Genomic DNA, 20,366 nt, shown 5'->3' with positions numbered 1-20,366 from the left:
TTTAGACGGCCATTATGGTGGAATATCTCCTCAGCATTCATCACATGTGGAAAAATAGTTGCTCGGACAAGATTCTGGAGAGTGGCCAGCACCTGCGACACCAAGGAGATTTTATATCTGCCTCTGCCCAGTGGAAACGAGGGTGTGGTGGATTTCAAACGGAGGTGGACTTCCTGCTCCGTTATTTCACCCCCCCTCCCCGAACCCCTCCCCACAAGGCTGCCTGTTAGGTGGAGAGAGGCTTATTAACCCAAACAAATCTGTGTGTTGTGACACAGGATCTGATGTTATTTTAACTGCCTATTGGGCTGAGCATCTGCAGTGGACAGATGTAATTTATACTACAGGATTTCATAGTAACCCATGAAGTAGGCAACACATATTGGATTGCGTCTTTCCACTGTTCCCATCTCCAAACCATAGTTTACCCATGGTTCACTTCACATCTATTCTGATTCACACTGCCTGCCTACCAAAACCCGTGCCCTACCTACCACTTGTTCAGGACATATCAACGTATGGGGAGTAGAGAAGAAACAACATTCTGGAAAGTTAAAGGCTAATAAAGTTGATGCAAGTTGAGTGAAATCAGCAACCTTAGCAATTAGGTGGCACAATGGTTGGCACTACTGCTTCACAGCACTAGGCGCCTGGGTTTGATTCCCGGCTTGGGTCACTGTCTGTGTGGAGTCTGCATGTTCTCCCCGTGTCTGCGTGGGTTTCCTCCGGGTGCTCCGGTTTCCTCTCAGTCCAAAGATGTGTGGGTTAGGTTGATTGCCCATGCTCAATTGCCCCTTAGTGTCACGGAGATTAGGAGGGTAAATATGTGGGGTTACAAGCATAAGGCCTGGGGATATGGGAATAAGGCCTTGTTGATGGCGCAGGCTCGATGGGCTGAATGGCCTGTTTCTGTACTTTAGGGATTCTGTTCTATGATTCTAACCTCCTTCTGTGCAGGTGCCGGGAAGCGAGGTAGTTTGACAAGCAGAGCAATGCGGAGTGTATTCCAAATAACTTCACTATTTCCTGTGATTGCATTGAAAGAGCCATTGCTGGTGTCCAAACTTTCCACATGACAACAAGACAGACAGTGATGGCTGTGGGTGAATCCCTTGAGAATCACTGCATCAAAGCACCATCTCTTCCACCATCAAGTTGAAAATGAAGGATTGCTCAAGTGAAACAAGATCGATTATTAATTTTAAAAGACCATTAAAACATATTAATTAATTACCCAACTGTCACTAATGGTTGCTCCGACACTACAGCGAGAAATCACTGCTCCAAACATCCTTGCTCCAAGAGCCGCTAAGATAAGACTTGATAGTGGGACAGGTGGGGCATACAAGGCAAATGCAATGTTAGCATTCATGTCGAGAGGGCTAGAATACAAGAGCAGGGATGTACTTCTGAGGCTGTATAAGGCTCCAGTCAGACCCCATTTGGAGTATTGTGAGCAGTTTTGGGCCCCATATCTAAGGAAGGATGTGCTGGCCTTGGAAAGGGTCCAGAGGATGTTCACAAGAATGATCCCTGGAATGAAGAGCTTGTTGTATGAGGAACGGTTGAGGACTCTGGGTCTGGACTCATTGGAGTTTAGAAGGATGAGGGGGGAATCTTATTGAAACTTACAGGATACTGTGAGGCCTGGATAGAGTGGACATGGAGAGGATGTTTCCGCTAGTAGGAAAAACTAGAACCAGAGGGCACAACCTCAGGTTAAAGGGACGATCCTTTAAAACAGAGGTGGAGGAGGGATTTCTTCAGCCAGAGAGTGGTGAATCTGTGGAACTCTTTGCCGCAGAAGGCTGTGGAGGCCAGGTCATTGCGTGTCTTTAAGACAGAGATGGATAGGTTCATGATTAATAAAGATCAGGGGTTATGGGGAAAAGGCAGGAGACTGGGGATGAGAAAAATATCAGCCATGAGTGAATGGCGGAGCAGACTCGATGGGCCGAGTGGCCTAATTCTGCTCTTATGTCTTATATAGGACACTTGTCTTTATCAATCGAGTAAGAAGCCTCACAACACCAGGTTAAAGTCCAACAGGTTTATTTGGCAGCATTCTGCCAAATTAACCTGTTGGACTTTAACCTGATGTTGAGAGACTTCTTACTGCGCTTACCCCAGTCCAACGCCAGCATCTCCACATCATGTTTATCAATCGAGCTATAGATCACAAAAGCAGGAAAGTCATGTTGGAGTTGTATAAAACTTTGTTGAGGCCACAGCTGGAGTACTGTGTGCAGTTCTGGTCGCCACACTATCGGAAGGATGTGAATGCACTGGAGGGGGTGCAGAGGAGATTCACCGGGATGCTGCCTGGGATGGAGCATTTAAGTTAGGAAGAGAAGTTGGATAGGCTTGGGTTGTTCTTGTTGGAGCAAAGACTGAGGGGCGACCTGATCAAGTTGTCCACGATTATGAGAGACATGGACAGAGTGGATAAGGAGCAGCTGCTCCCCTTAGTTGAAGGGTCAGTCAGGAGGGGACATCGGTTCAAGGTGAGGGGCAGGAGGTTTAGGAGGGATGTGAGTAAAGGCTTTTTTACCCAGAGGGTGATGAAGGTCTGGAATGCGCTGCCTGGGAGGATGGTAGAGGCGGGTTGCCTCACATCCTTTAAAAAGTATCTGGATGAGCACTTGACACGTTATAACACTCAGGGCTATGGGCCAAGTGCTGGCAGATGGGATTCGGTGGGAGTTCAGGTGTTTCTCGCGTGTCGGTACAGACCCGATGGGCTGAAGGGCCTCCTCTGCACTGCGTGATTCTATGACAAGTGATTTTTTCAGAGAGCAGGAAGGATATTAGGAGGGGATAACTCTGGGGTACTCCCATGCCTTCCCATTAATTGGCAGATGGAAAATGGTCTCGCTGCCAGGAAATGATATAAAGAGGCCCAAAGAGGAAAGAAACAAAGCAACATGTTTTGTGAAGCAAATGTTCCTGCCAATGATACTGCAGGATAGTCTAAGCAGCTGAAATGTTTTATCCAACAGTAGGATGAGTTTAATGAGGCCACACATTTCCTTACAGCCCGCTCACAGGACCAGTGCTTGCTCGGCTGGTACCAAAGGCCACATACACCATTCCTGGATGAGACGTCAGCATTTAGTTTATGCCAAAATCTGAATGAGCTACTGCTCTTCAGTGTCAACATAGTCACCAGTGCTGAGATTGGCGTAACTTTCCTGATCAAAGCACAAGCAGGATACAACATCCTACCCACATTGCCTGCTGCCACTGAAAAATAATTACAGATTTAGTTAATTTATCTCTTAAAAAAAAAAAGACATGGCCTTTTTGTTGCCCTAATTGTTTCCAAATGATCGATGGGCTGAATGGCCTCCTTCAGTACTGTAGGGATTCTGTGAAATTGGACCCAGAATTGGCCTATTTTCTGCACTGAACAGTTGGAACAAGTACACATGAGCATGTTTCTCTCTTATCGGCACATTATCGGTACAAGGAATGTTGCTCATGTGCCTGCACACATTATCGTCAACTTATCTTCACCCTGTCCTCTTACTCTCGGGTTGCAACCCTCTGGAATCCTCTGGTTTCTCCCCAAGTGGAGAGTGAATGTTTGCGAGCAATTGTACTGTCAGGGGTGTGTCGCTGATGAGCCTAGCTCAGTCTGCATCCAAAATCCACACACACGCACGCACAGACAGGGCAAAATTTCCTCGTCCCGCCCGTCACGGGAATTGTAGTGGGCGGGACAGGGCTATGCAAAGTTCTGTTGACCTTGGGTGGGATTTTCCAGTCTTGGGACGACGCAGCTGGAAAATCCAGGGGCCAGTCTCTCACAAACAGAGGAGGATTTACAATGAAACACCCCAATCCTCGGCTGCCCCAACCAATGGGGGACCCCACGCCGAACAGTGCATGGTGCCTCCAATCAGAGCCTGATTACCCTGCATTTGCTGATAGGCTCAAAATGAGCCTATCAACAGGCAATGCAGAGTGAAACCAGAATCTGATTGGTGAGTCTGAAAGAGCGGGAAAACACTGGTCTGAATGTTATGAATGGTTAACTTGAGGTGTGAGTGCGCGAGGAAGAAAGAGACGACTAGGTGATGGTGGGGGTGGGGGGGGGGGGGGGGTGAAAAGAGAGGAAAGGAGTGCTGAGGTTTTACTGTTTTTGTGAAAGGCGAGGAGGTTTGCGACTCGACCCAGGGCAGGTCAGCAACAGCGAGGCGAGCGGGCGGCGAGGCGAGCGGGCGGCGAGGCGAGCGGGCGGCGAGGGGCGAGGCGAGCGGGCGGCGAGGCGAGCGGGCGGCGAGGCGAGCGGGCGGCGAGGCGAGCGGGCGGCGAGGCGAGCGGGCGGCGAGGCGAGCGGGCGGCGAGGCGAGCGGGTGGCGAGGCGAGCGGGTGGCGAGGCGAGCGGGTGGCGAGGCGAGCGGGTGGCTCAGCCCAGGGCTGAGGGCAGACCAGCAGCAGCGAGGCATTGACATTAAGCCACCACGAGGCGAGATCAGCTGACGAGCAGGCGAAGCGAGTTTGAGAGTTGACCTGGGTGGGTGGCGAGCAACAGCGAGGCACAAGGTGTAATATTCCGAACCAAGCCCTTAACCACGAGGAGAAAACGGATGAGGCAGGAGGCTGCCTTGAAGACCCCAGAAGAGCAAGGTGAGTGAGATTGTAAGAATGGGAAACTGAGAGGGGGTCGTGTGTGTGTGGGGTAAAAGTGTGAGGTTTTGGTGGGGGAAAGAGTGTGTGAGGTGTTTTTTTAACAAGTTAAAAAACATTAAAGCAGTGACCAATTTGTGTATTTTTGTTGCTTCCGCCTTTGTGTTCTGTGGGGTGACAGTGAGTGGGCAGATGGGATTAGGTGGGAGTTCAGGTGTTTCTCGCGTGTCGGGGCACCGGTCTCGCTGCCAGGAAATGATGCAGAGACCCAAAGAGGAAGGAAACAAAGCAACATGTTTTGTGAAGCAAATGTTCCTGCCAATGATACTGCAGGATAGTCTAAGCAGCTGAAATGTTTTATCCAACAATAGGATGAGTTTAATGAGGCCACACATTTCCTTACAGCCCGCTCACAGAACCAGTGCTTGCTTGGCTGGTATCAAAGACTGAGGTTATCCCAGATGTAAGTCCTGTCCCCTCAGTGGTAGCTGACTTCAGTTGTGGTGGCTCCATGTCCCTTGGTTTGTGGGGCCCTGCGCTCACCGTCATTTCTGCAACCCCTTCCCCCACAATGAAACACCCCATGTCCTTGGCTGCCTTTTCCTCCCCCCCCCTCACCTAGTCGCCTCTTTCTTCCTCGCGCACTCGTGCCTCAAGTTAACCATTCGTAACGTTCGGACCAGTGTTTTCCCGCTCTTTCAGAGTCACCAATCAGATTCTGGTTTCACTCTGCATTGCCTGTTGATAGGCTCAAAATGAGCCTATCAGCAAATGCAGGGTAATCAGGCTCTGATTGGAGGCACCGTGCACTGTTCGGCGTGGGGTCCCCCATTGGTTGGGGCAGCCAAGGACATGGGGTGTTTCATTGTGGGGGAAGGGGTCGCAGAAATGAGGGTGAGCGCAGGGCCCCACAAACCAAGGGACATGGAGCCACCACAACTGAAGTCAGCTACCACTGAGGGGACAGGACTTACATCTGGGATAACCTCAGTCTTCATGCTGCATCATTCCGGGTATGAAATGTACCACCCGAGAAGGTAATGCCTGCCTTCATTGTGGCACATCCAAGATTTTTCCTCAAATGGCAAATGTTTTGCTCCTCTGATGGATACTTGGCAAGGGTGGCACAGTAGCACAGTGGTTAGCACTGCTGCCTCACACTGCCAGGGTTCCGGGTTCGATTCCCGGCTTGGGTCACTGTCTGCGCGGAATCTGCACGTTCGCGTTGCGTCTGCGTGGATTTCCCCCCACAAGTCAGAAGGACATGCAGGTTAGGTGCATTGGCCATGGTAAATTCTCCCTCAGTGTACCCGAACAGGTGCCGGAGTGTGGCGACTAAGGGATTTTCACAGTAACTTCATTGCAGTGTTAATGTAAGCCTACTTTTGACACTAATAAATACAATTAGATTAAAATTAAAAATTGTGACACTAATAAAATTAAAAATCATGACCAAGCCTAAGAAATAACTTTTAAGATGACTTAAAGCTACACAATGTGGACAGTGTCCTTTACCTCCTTCCTAATTTACACATCTAACTGCAAAGTGACTGGCAAATGCAGTCCTCATATAAGCTGCTGTATTAATTTTTATTTGTGCTAGCAACCACTGCTCTACTTAACAACTGAACAATGCTATGTGCTTCCTGTTAATAAACTATATAATAGCTTCTGAATATTTCTGAAAAGAGTGACGTTTTGTCTTGCACTCACAGGACAAATGCAAGAATACCAAATTTCAAATGATCACTATTTATACAAAAAGGGAAAAGGTTGCTGATTGGTTGGAAAGTCCAACTCGGATTGATCTCACGACTTACTGACCAATCAGCACCCTTTTCTGAGAGTATAAATTGATGTGATAGTTTGAAATTTGGTATTCTTGTGTTTGTCCTGATGAATGCAAGATGAAAAGCTCTGGCAACGCGCCTCTCTTTCCAGTAATAAGAGAGACGGTAAAAGTTGCAATTGCATTCCTGAAAATCAAGACTTTAAGTGAAACAACTTAATGTGAATCATGGAATCTCATAGGAATCAATGTTAAAGCCAGACTTGGGTTCCTTTGGCCATTTCTGGCCTGGAAAACCATTGTACAAGTTTAAATGCTGCACTATACATGTGCAGCACTATGCATTCCTTGCTGAAATAACCTGCAAAATAAAATACTGACCAACTTCTGCCACTAGATCGAAGTTAAGACTTCAGTGTGAGCTCAGAACTGAAGCTGGTAGCTGCCACGGGTGGGGCCACCCACCGGGGGAGGGGCCACAAGAACTTCCTGGGGACTAACGGGAGGCAATGGCCTGGTGGTATTATCGCTGGACTATTAATCCAGAAACTCAGCTAATGTCCTGGGGACCCGGGTTCGAATCCCGCCACGGCGGATGGTGGAATTTGAATTCAATAAAAAATATTTGGAATTATGAATCTACTGATGACCAACCGGAGGGGGCAATGCCAGGGCAAACAGTAGGGGGAGCCTCATGCCTCATGGGGAGTGGAAACAACAACGGGGGAAAGAGAGAGAAAGAGGAAGATGCTGGTGATGATCTGGCGAGAAAAGTTGCCTGTGTCTCTGGAGAGAGACTTGCCGGTTTTCAGCCAGACCCTTTGCTATGTTTTGGTTAGATTCGACCCGTCATCCAAGCATTTTTTAAAAAATGTGATGGGGGTCAATTATGTTAACGATAATATATCTTGGAAAAGATGCAAAGGGACAATTAATAAGATCCACTTCACTTCTGTGAATCTTTTCAACCATTCATGTTTAATACTTTGTAAACTGCGCACTTATATTTGTCACATCTCCTGCAATCCTGGACAGAATCAGGACTGAAACTATCCTTTCCCACACTTCAGAAGTTACTGTCGAGTTTGCCAAAAATGAACTGATGGGAGTTTATCTGGGCAAAATTCCAAATGTGCTCTGAATTACAATCCATCGCTAAGTATATTTCATATCCTTCCAAAAACATCGTCTAAAGGTTATTGTATAAAAGTCAGCAACATCTTTCCTGACATCAATCTTCCAGCTAAAGCCCCCCCCCCCAGAACCTTTCAAAAGTCAATCCACTTATTGCATTCCAGCTCCATTAAACATGGAAGGCCGATTGAATAAGATTAGTGTGTTTATTGGTCACTTTTCTCCATTGATTTAATAAGCACATTTCATCGAATGTTTAAATATTTTGTTTCTAAATCACTCCCCCTCGAGAAAAGCAATTCTTTTCCACTTAGAAACCTTTCACCAGCCATCATTGATTGGTTAACTGCAATCAATCATCCCAAATCTTTGCCTCTCAAGAATTCAGTTTGAAGCCCACACATTTCGAAGATTTGGGAACCGCTTCCATGTTGAGGGAGACTCTCCTTCACCTTTGGACTGAATATAAGTAAAGACCATTTCTCTGTTAAATAGCCACTCTCTCACTCGCAACCTTCCTTTCTCGTTTAATGACAAGCTTTGAAATTGAATTTTAAAAATCTGCAAAAAATGACAATAGTCAAGGAACTATTCTAGCACTCGATAGAAATCATAGAGTCACCGGCCCTCAGCATAGAAAGAGGCCCTTTTGCCCATCATGTCTGCACTGGCAATCAAACACCTATCTATTCGAATCCCATTTTCCAGCACTTGGCCGATAGCCTTGTATGCTATGGTGCTTCAAGTGCTCATCTAAAATGCTCCTTAAATGTTGAGGGTTCCCGCATCTACCACTCTTTCAGGCACTGAGTTCCAGATTCCCACCACCCTCTGGGTGAAAAGGTTTTTCCTCGAATCCCCCCCAAGTCCCCTGCCTCTTACCTTAAATCTATGCCCCATGGTTATTGACCCCTCTAGAAAAGGAAAACTTGCTTCTTATCTACGGCCCTCATAATTTTGTACACCTCAGTTAGGTTCCCCCTCAGCCTTCTTTGCACCAAGGAAAACAAGCCCAGCCTCTCTTTATAGCTGAAATGCTCCTGTTCGGGCAACATTGTGGTGAATCTCCACTGCACCCTTTCCAGTGCAACCACATCCTTCCTATAGTGTGGCGGCCAGAACTATACACAGTATTCTAGCTGTGGCCTAACAAGCATTTTGTACAGCTCCATCATAACCTCCCTGCTCTTATATTGTGTCCTGGCTAATAAAGGCAAGTGTTCCACATGCCTTCTTAACACCTTATCTACCTGCCTTCAAGGATCTTTTGACACGCGCCAAATGAAAAGAGTTTTGGGTCTATTTCTGCTGAATTAAGTGGGGAAAGGGGAAAATGTTTCAGTAAGAGACCATCGGCGGAACAATGATGGTAATACCAACAGATTTAAAACAGATATGGAAAAGGTCACCTAAAATCAAACACAAGAATACTTAACCAGAGGAGGGCTAAGTTCAGAGAATTCAAAGGGGATCTCACTTGACTGGAATCAGTGACTTAAAAGACCACCGGTATCCAGAGATGCATGAAGCATCTGGAGTGCTCACTCACCTTTGTTTCTTGTTTTTCCGGAGCAGGTTGCTAGCATGAAGCCAAAGCTTGAGGGGTGCCACTCCACATCAAGCACGGCTGGCCGGGAGTCTTTCCCACACTTATCACCTGCCCTGGGCATGTTGAAAGGATTGGCAAGCTGATAAATCAACCTGTTTGGTTGTGCTATCAACACAACTTCTGTGGCCATGCAGTCCTGGAGTGGCATTCAAGCCTGAAGCTTCTGGCTCCAAGGCAGGGAAGCTACTCACTACACCACAAGATCACTCTTGCAATCAAAGGTTGGTAGGCAAAACAGATGGAGGCCTTTGAAAGATGGCTAGAGTACAGAGTAGTTTTCCCTCTTACATAGGGGAATACCAAAACTAGAGTTACTGAATTAAAGGCATAAAGATTAAAAGACGGAAAAGTAGCTTAGGACAACTAAAAGCTTCATGAAACAGTCAGAAATGAAGCCTAATATAGGAAGCACAGAGGAGATAAAAAAGATATAGAGGGGAAGAGAGTATGGGAAGAGATTAATTAGCTGACATAACAATGGGAAACAAAGGTCTTATATAAACAAATAAATAGTAAATGATTAGTCAAAGGAAATGTGGGGCTGTTGAGGAGGCAAAAAGGAGATCTTCTTATGAAGGCTGAGGGAACGAGGTGCTGAATGAGTGTTATGCATCTGGCTTCATTAGTGAAGAGGATTCTGCAAATGTAGCAATATAAGAGGAAGAGGTGATATTGAACAGGATAAAAATAGATAATGATGATGTACTTAAAAGGTTGATGGTCCTCAAAGAAGGTGGAATGTAATCTGGGTTAGCAAGGAAGCAAGGATGGAAACTGCAGAGTCTTTGGCCACGACCATACTTGGACAAGAGGATGATGCCACAGAACTGGAATTTTGGAGTAGTTTTCCTTAGAGCAGAGGAGGTTAAAAGGAGATTTGATACAAGTGTTCTAAATTATGATTTTTCTTTAATAATAAATAAGGTGGAACTGTTTTCGATATCGGTGTGGTGAACCATCGTTGGTTCCCACTGGATAGTGCTGAGCCAGGGGCTGGCCAGGACTACAAGGATGTACATACGTTACTGTTGGATTGTGCTATTGTTGCTGTTGGGGTTAGGGTGGGGTTGTTACACCTTTGTATTGTAGTGTTGTGGCACATCCCAGTCGGGCTCCGCCTCCTGGGAGAGGTATAAGAGTCCCTGCTCTGGCCGGGACCCCTTCAGTCTGGGATAGCGTATAAAAGTTCTGGTAGCTTCATTAACAGTAAATAAAAGCCTTCATTTACTGAGCTTCGAGCCTCGTGTCTGAATAAGCGCATCAATTTTATTTACTGTCGTTAAACTCTCGTCGGAAAAAGAAAGGAGTATGGAGCAAATTCTCAAGCCGGAACGCCTGACGCTAGATCCACGTGCGGTGGGCGCTTCTAACACCTTCGACCACTGGCTGAAGTGTTTCGAAGACTACCTGGCAGCCTCCGCAGCGGTCACCACAGATGATGACAGACTCCGGGTCCTCCATGCGAGGGTAAGCGACACAGTCTACCTCGCGATCCATGCGGCCACTAATTACCCTAAGGCCCTCGAGCTTCTAAAGAAGCGCTATACAAAACCACCTAACGAGATACACGCTCGTTACCTCCTAGCCACTCGACGACGGCAGTCTGGCGAAACGATGGAGGACTATGCCAATGAGCTCCTACAGCTAGCCAGGGGCTGTGACTGCAAAGCTGTGTTGGCTGAGCAGAGCATGTACGACCTCGCCCGAGATGCGTTTGTGGCCGGGGTCGGATCGTCGTACATTCGACTTAAGCTGTTGGAGAAGGGTAACCTTAATCTTACCCAGGCCATCGAGTTAGCAGAGATGCTCGAGTCGGCTTCAAAGAGTTTAGTTTTATATCCAGAGGACCACGTGGAGACAACGTGGCAGGAGCAGTCGCAAATCCCTCCTCGCCCCTCGGGTTCGAAATGCTGTGTAATGGCGTGCTCCCATTCGGGCCAGACGACGGCTGCAGCCCCGTGCGGCCCGCGGTGCTACTTCTGCGGAGGAGCAAAACATACCCGGCAAAAGTGTCCCGCTAAAGCTGTGTTGTGCACCGCATGCGGTAAAAAAGGGCATTATGCAAAAGTGTGCCGATCGAAACCCAGGAACGGCAGTGCGGCCTGCGATTCTTCGGAGCTTGGATCATCATCATTGTCGAAGTCGTCGCGGAGTTCGTCCACGTGCGAGACCAGGACGACGCCATTACGGTCGACGGAGTTGGAGGAGTATGACCACCAGGGGTCGCTTAGTTTGGCGCCCTCACCCACGTGCGATTCATGGGGGCAGCCATGTTGGTCGACACTGACCACGAACGACCAGCAGGGGTCCTCCGCATCGATTTCAGCTGCCTGCAGTGGCGTTCATGAACCAACGGTGGCGTCGATCATCCTGGACCAGGCCAAGCCTCATAGACTCGACCGTTCAATGATGGATATCCAGGTAAATAATCATGTGATTTATTGTCTGTTTGACAGCGGGAGCACTGAGAGCTTTATCCACCCAGACACTGTGAAGCGGTGTGGACTCCAGATTCAACCTGCCAAACAGACAATCTCTATGGCATCAAGGTCCCGGTCTGTTGCCGTGCTAGGGAGTTGCGTGGTAACCTTGAAAGTACAAGGCACAGTTTACGAGCGCTTCAAGCTCCTTGTGTTGCCGTATCTTTGCGCACCAATACTTCTCGGACTAAACTTCATGGTCCACTTGAGGAGTGTAATCCTACAGTACGGTGGGCCACTCCCTTCATTGGCAGTGGGAAAACAGCAGCAGCCTCCAAATTGCCCAACGCGCCCCGCCTGCAGCCTCTCGACGCTGAAGATCACCACACCTTCCTTGTTTCAGAATCTGGTGCCAGGCTGCAAGCCCATCGCGACTAAAAGTAGGCGTTACAGCACTGAGGATCGGATCTTCATTAGATCGGAGGTTCAGCGGCTCCTCAAAGAAGGGATCATACAACCCAGTGTTAGTCCGTGGAGAGCACAGGTTGTGGTGGTCAAGAGCGGGAACAAATCCCAGATGGTCATTGACTAGTCAGACCATTAACCGATATACGCAGCTGGATGCGTATCCTCTCCCGCGCATATCTGATATGGTCAATCAGATTGCGCAGTACCGGGTGTTCTCCACCATAGACCTCAAGTCCGCCTACCACAAACTCCCCATTCGCCCAGAGGACCGACAATACACGGCTTTTGAGGCGGATGGTCGCTTGTATCATTTTCTCAGGGTTCCCTTTGGTGTCATCAATGGGGTCTCAGTCTTCCAGCGTGCTATGGACCGAATGGTGGACCAGAACAGGCTGCGGGCTACCTTCCCGTACCTGGATAATGTCACCATCTGCGGCCATGACCAGCAGGACCACGACACAAACCTCCTGAACTTCTTACGCACTGCATCTCGCCTGAACCTGACCTACAACAGGGAGAAGTGTGTGTTTCGTACGCGCCGTTTAGCCATCCTAGGATACGTGGTGGAAAACGGGGTCATTGGCCCTGATCCAGACCGTATGCTCCCCCTTGTTGAACTTCCCTTGACTGCTTGTGCAAAAGCACTGAGAAGATGCTTGGGCTTCTTTTCTTATTATGCGCAGTGGGTTCCCAACTACGCGGACAAAGCCCGTCCGCTCATTAAGTCCACGACTTTTCCCCTAACGCCAGAGGCCCGATTGGCCTTCGAGAAATTGAAAGACGACATCACGAAAGCTACGATGCACGCGGTAGACGAGTCCATCCCCTTTCAGGTGGAAAGCGATTCATCTGATTTTGCCCTGGCCGCCACACTTAACCAGGCGGGCAGTGGCGTCGCATTTTTTTCCCGCACCCTCCAAGGCCCCGAAATTCGGCATTCAGCGGTGGAAAAGGAGGCCCAGGCCATTGTGGAGGCTGTCAGACACTGGCGCCATTACTTGGCGGGAAAACGGTTCACCCTGATCACGGACCAGCGGTCCATGGCGTTCATGTTTAACAACACGCAGAGGGGCAAGATCAAGAATGACAAGATCTTGCGGTGGAGAATTGAACTCTCCACCTATAACTACAACATCATGTACCGGGGAAAAGAGAGAGAGAGAGGAGAGGAGAGGAGAGAGAGAGAGAGTGAGAGTGTGTGTGTGGCCTAGCAAGACACTCAGTTCAATGGCTAACAAACGCTAGCCTTGCCAGCAATGGCCACACCCCATGAAAGAACAAAATCACCAAGGAACTGAAAGAGAATGGGTGACTTCCTCCAAGGTATTAGTTATTTACACCAAGAAAAACCCACAAAAGGTGATGCTTGAATTTCCGTAGATTAAAAGTAAAACTCATTTGACCATCTTTCTATAAAGACTACACTAAAACAGAGCCAACAGCACATAATACCAGCACTCAGTACATGATAAAATCTGAAGTGGAACTTATGTGATGGGCTGGATTGGACTGAATGGGGAGGAAACTATCCTGGATCAGATGAGACAAAAGCAAGCAAAAGGTGATCTAAATCCTCCCTTTGCCAGTGCAATTAGTAGATTTGTTATTGTCAGTAACATGGCTATCTACTTTCCTTATGTACATCACAGGGAAGAAACACTAAAATAGGAGAGAGACACTTTACAGATTCTTAATTTGAAGGGCCCGATCTTTTGATAGGAAGTCAAAAGTCTGCAAGAAACTGATCTACAGCTCATTTAAATCAACACTGAACATGTAGCATTGACTCCCTTTTTGTGGATCGGTGGCACAGTGGCACAGTGATTAGCACTGCTGCCTCACAGCGCCAGGGACCCGGGTTCAATTCCTAGCTTGGGTCACTGTCTGTGTGGAGTTTGCACATTCTCCCCGTGTCTGTGTGGGTTTCCTCCGGGTGCTCCGGTTTCCTCCCACAGTCCAAAGATGCATGGGTTAGGTGGGTTGGCTATGCTAAATTGCCCCTTAGTGTCAGGGGGACTAGCTAGGGTAAATGCATGGGATTATGGGGATAGGATCTTGGTCGGATTGTGGTCGGTGCAGACTCGGTGGGCCAAATAGCCTCCTTCTGTACTGCAGGATTCTATGAGTTTATGATCAGACTCAATGAACCAGAATCTAATTTAATTTTCTAATTAATAACACAGGGGATAAAGTGAAGGATGAGAAAATCCCATTCAAGCCACTGAAACCCATTCTTTTCATAGCTCATGCTGCTGCACTTATGAATGCGTCTGATGATTTTACTTCTACTGTATTTGCCATTACATTATAACCATCATGGAAGAAAATGTGCATTTATATAGCACCTTCCATGTCCGAAGGTGTTTCACAAATCAGTCATTATTCTTTTTGAAAGAACTCTAATTACTGCAATTATGCAGGTGAAATCTGGGCAGGAGGTTCTGCTTTAAATAATGCTTCCACAAATTTAAATTAATGTATGATCCTGCTTTACAAGATTACACTGAAGCAATATTCCATAATTACCATCTGGACCAGTTAATATTTTGTATACTCTAGTGAGGACAGTGATTAATTACCTTTATTGTAGACACAGAGCTTGATTTTCTCTCTTACGATAACATTGTACCACTTTTTTAAATCTTCACAATATTCTATTCTTCAGAAAATGCCTTCAAGGCAACACTGTACAAAGTTGCAATTACAGCAAGAATGAGTGTCAATACTCTCTTTCTGCTCATGCAGTTTGTCACGTCGCAATGATCCACGGCTGGTCCTACAGTGGTAATTGAGATGCAGTTTGGTTTCTGTAAATAAAAGCTCTTTAAAGTATGCAAAGTCCAGGCTCCAGTTCCATCCTTCACCATCTGGCATGCAAGAGGCTAGAATTGGAGGAACGCAGAGATCTCAAGAGGGGTGGAGGAATATTAACCATACTCACCTACATCAAGCTAGTACAGCTTCAACCACAAACAGTAAAGTATTCTCCTGCTGCACAATTTCTTAACCAATTTCATAAATCAATTCCTTTTCCATATCCTCAAATAAGTATTTTTCATCCTTCAATTCTAAAGCAATCCAAATGGATTATCCAGGATAACGGTGCCACAATATAACAATATATCAGAACAAAATGCTGCCAAACTGGCTTATGTGTACCAGTAGAATCTGCTTTTTGACCTGATCATCTACAGAAGGGCGGTACAATGGCACAGTGGTTAGCGTTGCTGCCTCACAGCGCCAGGACCCAAGTTCAATTCCACTGTCTGTGCAGAGTCTGCACGTTCTCCCCGTATCTGTGTGGGTTTCCTCTGGGTGCACTGGTTTCCTCCCACAGTCCAAAGATGTGCGGGTTAGGTTGTTTGGCCTTGCTAAATTGTCCCTTAGTATCAGAGGATTAGCAAGTAAATACGCAGGGCTAAAGGGATAGGGCCTTGGTAGGATTGTTGTCGGTGTAGTCTCGATGGGCTGAATGGCCTCCTTCTGCACTGTAATGATTCTATGATACAGAATCTCCATAATGCACCTATGTCAAGAAAAAATTTTCAAAGATTTTTACACAGAAGGTGGTGGGTCCCTGGAACTTGCTGCCGGGGGAGGTAGTGGAAACAGATACGATAGTGACTTTTAACGGGCGTCTTGACAAATGCATGAATAGGGTGGGAATGGAGGGATATGGTCCCTGGAAGGGTAGGGGGTTTCAGTTCAGTTGGACAGCATGGTCAGTGCAGGCTTGGAGGGCCGAAGGGCCTGCTCCTGTGCTGTAATTCTCTTTGTTCTTTGTGACCAGGAAAACATTTGATTTGAACAAAGGCTTGTTGAATTTCTGGGGAAAATTGCAATTCGAATCCTCTCGCTCGCTCTCACGCATACACACTCAAATCTTTTTTAATTGGATTCTGTTCTATTTCAAAAATGTGCAGTGGCCTCAGAACAGCCCAACTCACATTCAATAAAACCGAAAAGCTCTCTGAATGTATGATTAGAATTCGTACTCAGCTCTACAGAGCAAAGAGGCGGCACCATTGAAACTGCGTCATAATCAGAAATATTTTTTAAAATATACAGCTGGTGCATATTGATTGTAAAAGTTACTTTGGTGAATTATTCATTCCCCTCAGTTCTGAGATCATTTAAACAGGCAGTATAATGCGACATATATACTGGATTTTACTATAAATGTTCCTCAGAGGAAATGCATAGCGATCCTATTTTTTATTTGTTCATAGAATGTGGATGTTACTGGCAAGACCAGCATTTACTGCCATTCTCTTGTTTAGGTGGTGGTGAGCTGTCTTGTTGAACCACAGTAGGGTGTGCAATGTAGGTACTCCTACAGTCCAGTTAGGGAATGTGTTCTAGAACGATAAAGGAATAAATGATGTATTTCTAATTGAGTCAGGGCGATGTGTGGCTTGGGAGGATAACTGGCAGGTGTTGGTATTCCCACGTGGTTGCTGTTGTAGTTCTTCTAGGTGGTGGAGATTCTGGAAGATGCAGCCAAAGGAGACTTGAGAAATTACAGATGTAGGCAACAAGGGTGCTACATTCATCACGGGTGACTTTAATCCACATGTCGATCAGGCAAATTAGCAATAACACTGACGGATGAATTCCTGGACTGCGTGCAAGATGGTTTTTTAAACTAGTTTGTCAAGAAATAGGGGAGGTGATTGCCTTGTTGTATCGCTAGACTATTATTCCAGAAACTCAGTTAATGTTCTGGGAACCCGGGTCCGAATTCCACCAAGGCAGATCTTTCTGGAGCGAAAGGATTCAGGCTGGTTAAGTTTTTTCAAAGTGCAGTATTTGCACCTTGAAAAACAAACATCACCAAAAATGACCAATCACCACATTTCTGGGACCTTGGTATGCAAAATTTTCTTGATTGTAAAACAAGACAGATTACACATTTTAAAAGTGATTCATTGACAATGAAGCATTTCAAGTGGGAATGAAGGTGAACAGTGCTACATAAATGCTGTTTCTTTATTTTCTACTCTGCCCTCAAACAAGGAATCAGACAAAAACTGTTATCAAATCCTGGAACACCTTTCCTAACAGCACTGTGGGTGTGCCTACCACACATGGACTGCAACGTTTCAAGAATGTGGCTCACCACTACCTTGTCAAGGGTAATTAGCAATGGACTATCACCCACATGGATGAATAAACAAAAATGAAGTACTAGAGAAACACACCGTCTTAAAACACGGCAACATCTGAAAGTGAGAGATGATTTAAACTGGTCCTTATGTGAAGCAAAGAGTTCCATGAAGATTTCTTCCGATTGTAAGTGGCTTTACCAACGTCAATGTCATTAGAAATAACATGATGTGGAGATGCCGGCGTTGGACTGGGGTAAACTCAGTAAGAGTTTTAACAACACCAGGTTAAAGTCCAACAGGTTTATTTGGTAGCAAATGCCATTAGCTTTCGGAGCGCTGCTCCTTTGTCAGATATTCGTCAGTGTCTCTGTATGCCTTATTTGTAAGCAGATATCCACTCCATCTGACGAAGGAGCAGCACTCCGAAAGCTAGTGGCATTTGCTACCAAATAAACCTGTTGGACTTTATGTTGTTAAAACTCTTACTGAATTAGAAATAACCACCAGAGGACAGGTTGGAAAGCACATCCACTTGTACCTTGAGTGCAGCAATCCTCCCTGAATAATGTTTATACAATAACTTTAATTTATTTAGTGTCTTTAATGTACAAGAAAACCGAGGGTTTTCACCTTTCATGAGTGAATGGTACTATTTCTGCCTTGATAAATAATCCTCTTTATTATAGACATTTTCATTCAAATCACTAGCTTTGTACAAAGTGTGCTTACCGACTGCACCAGGAAACCTTATGAACAGCGAATTCAGGCTCAACATGCAACGTATTCCATCTATGGTCTAGGATTGGGCTTTGCAACATTGCTGCAATGACCTCCTTGCAATTTTGGTGAATGATAATTAAACTAACGTGAGGAATAACACGAATTAGAAAATAAATTATTCCAACCCAGCAGGAGGTTGATCAGATACACTGCTCTCTCCAAAGTGAAATGATTGGCGAGATCTTAGTTTTGTTACTGCCCCATTTGCACTTAAAAATGGGCCAGTGGCAGAATCAAAATTAAGCAGCTGCTGGAAGTGTTATCTTATGTGGTGTTAATGTCCATTTCAACCTATATCCGGGGAGGCCCGAACATCCACCTGAAGCACTAAATAGAATATAGACTACAACTCCTGCCACTGCCAGACAGGAGAAGGAAAGTCGGCTCCCATTTCAGCCATCAGTGCACGTACAGTTTCTCCCTGCTCCCTCCCACTGCCTCCTGTTCCTCTCGTTGCTTCCCTGCCACAGCCCCTCACTGCTCCCTTCACCGCTGGCTCCTTCCCTCCTGCTCTCCCCGCTGGGACACCTTGCTGCTCCTTTTGCCAACACCTCCGTTCTCCTCACTGCCTCCCGCAGGCCCTCGTCACTCCCTCGACCACTGAGCCGCTGCGTCAGAATGTATGAGGGGGTGTGGAAGGTAGGGACAAAGGCAGCGATGAGGGACTGTAGGCTTGAGGCGCATTGGAAGTGGGAGGGAAATTTGAGGAAGCAGTGAAGCGAGGGCAAGGGGTCGTCAAGAGAGATGGGAGGTGGGGGTGTTAAAAGATTCCAAGCCAGTTGGTGAAGCTGAAACCAAGACACAGACCTTTTCTTTATTAAGAGTTTATTGCCCTTGTTCAATCGCACAGCTTTTCTCTCACACACCCAGTGTCCCCTATTTATATGCTCCCAAAGACAATTAATACCCATCAGCTATTTCTCTTAATGTATTTGACATTAATAAACCTTGGCAATTGCCAAGACGTTGATGGGGAGAGGGGCAAGGGAAATGGAGGTAGCAGAAGGGAACTTGAATACTTGTATTTTCATTTTTCTCTTTCTTCAATCTTGGCCATCTTTAATGTTGGCAATGGCCTGGGACATTGTGTCAGTGATGTCACCAGCACTGCATCTGAACATACGCAGGAATTATTCAGCCTAGTGTTGCAGCACGATAGACAAAGCCTCTAACATGCAGCATTGAAACTCTCCCCACACAACAAGCCTGCTGGGTCTCTCAACATTTATCTCATCCAACCCAAGCATAATTTTAAAGACCTTTATCAGTTCACTTCCAAGTTTTCTCTTTTGTCAAATGATAAGAGCTCCCACCTGTTTAAACTTTCAGGCGAAGCAGACAAAGCCTTCGTCATTGACCTCAGTGCCATAATCATCTCTGTCTGCCTAATTATTCCTGGTTCCAGTCCCATCTCATCAACCATGGGCTGTACAAATTGTCGTAAGAGGTTAAGTCAAAGGGATTCTTGGTTGCTGTGAGGTAAAGTTCTTGAAGTTATTTTTCTGGCCATTGTTTGGGGCGTTCCACCAATGGCTGCATAATGTTGTGCGCTTGGTGCCATAGGTTCTGCTCTCTCAATGTTACTATTTCCTATTCCAAACTGTTCATACACATCAGTGCGCATTTGTACTGTCAGTATTATTTTATCATTTTGATATTCTGCTCATAAAATGTAAGCCAATAATATATTTTATCTTACCGAAGTCTGTGTCGTCTTTCCTTCCTCACTGAAATGTCTTTCAATGTAACTCGCCGACAGCAAATCACTGATGAAGACAAGAGAACAAAATGGAAATGTGAGTACTCAAATGGACTTGCATTTCTGGCAGGTTAGATCTCAACTTAACACTCAGTGTACTTCAGGATATTGAAAGTTACAAAAGATCACAAAGATAATTACAGTTAAATGACAGTTCCTGCAGTACAGCACTATCCCTTCACTCAATGCAGTGATTCTACCTTCATTACCTTGGCCGGAAGGCAATTCTATTGATTACACTTTTAATGTGAAACAATGCTTCCTGACCTTGGCTCGAACTTTCCTTTTATTAGTTTATACCCATGTCCTTTAGCTCTACGATCAACTTAAAATAAGGCTGTGGGTTAACCTTCCAATTCCACTTATGTAGTTCATCAAGTTTTGTCTATCATTTGCCTTATCTAGCCTTATCCTCACAGTTTAGCCTTCCAACACTGGGAATTAACCTTGCAGACCTTCTCTGCACCACTGCCAAGGCTTTGGAGGCCATTTTCTTTCTACCCCATGAGAAAAATGAACACTATTTATTAGTGTCACAAGTAGGCTTACATTACCACCGCAATGAAGTTCTTGTGAAAATCTCCTGGTCGCCACGCTCCGGCGCCTGTTTGGGTACACGGAGGGAGAATTTAGCATGGCCAATGCACCTAACCAGCACGTTTCGGAC

General features: G+C 46.2%; 1 protein-coding gene across 1 annotated transcript in view; it reads right to left on the bottom strand.

The window, feature by feature from the left end:
- The window catches only part of adam11 (ADAM metallopeptidase domain 11), a 168,576-nt gene that overhangs the window by 123,815 nt on the left and 24,395 nt on the right, over positions 1-20,366 (bottom strand). The window contains exon 4 of the mRNA XM_078222950.1: positions 19,640-19,706. Coding sequence (XP_078079076.1) covers positions 19,640-19,706 — 67 coding nt within the window. The remainder of the gene's footprint in view (positions 1-19,639; positions 19,707-20,366) is intronic.

Source organism: Mustelus asterias, chromosome 11 (assembly GCF_964213995.1).
Source record: "Mustelus asterias chromosome 11, sMusAst1.hap1.1, whole genome shotgun sequence".
NCBI lineage: Eukaryota > Metazoa > Chordata > Chondrichthyes > Carcharhiniformes > Triakidae > Mustelus > Mustelus asterias.
Note: the sequence above shows the minus strand (reverse complement) of the source record. Positions and strands in the feature narration are given on the sequence as shown.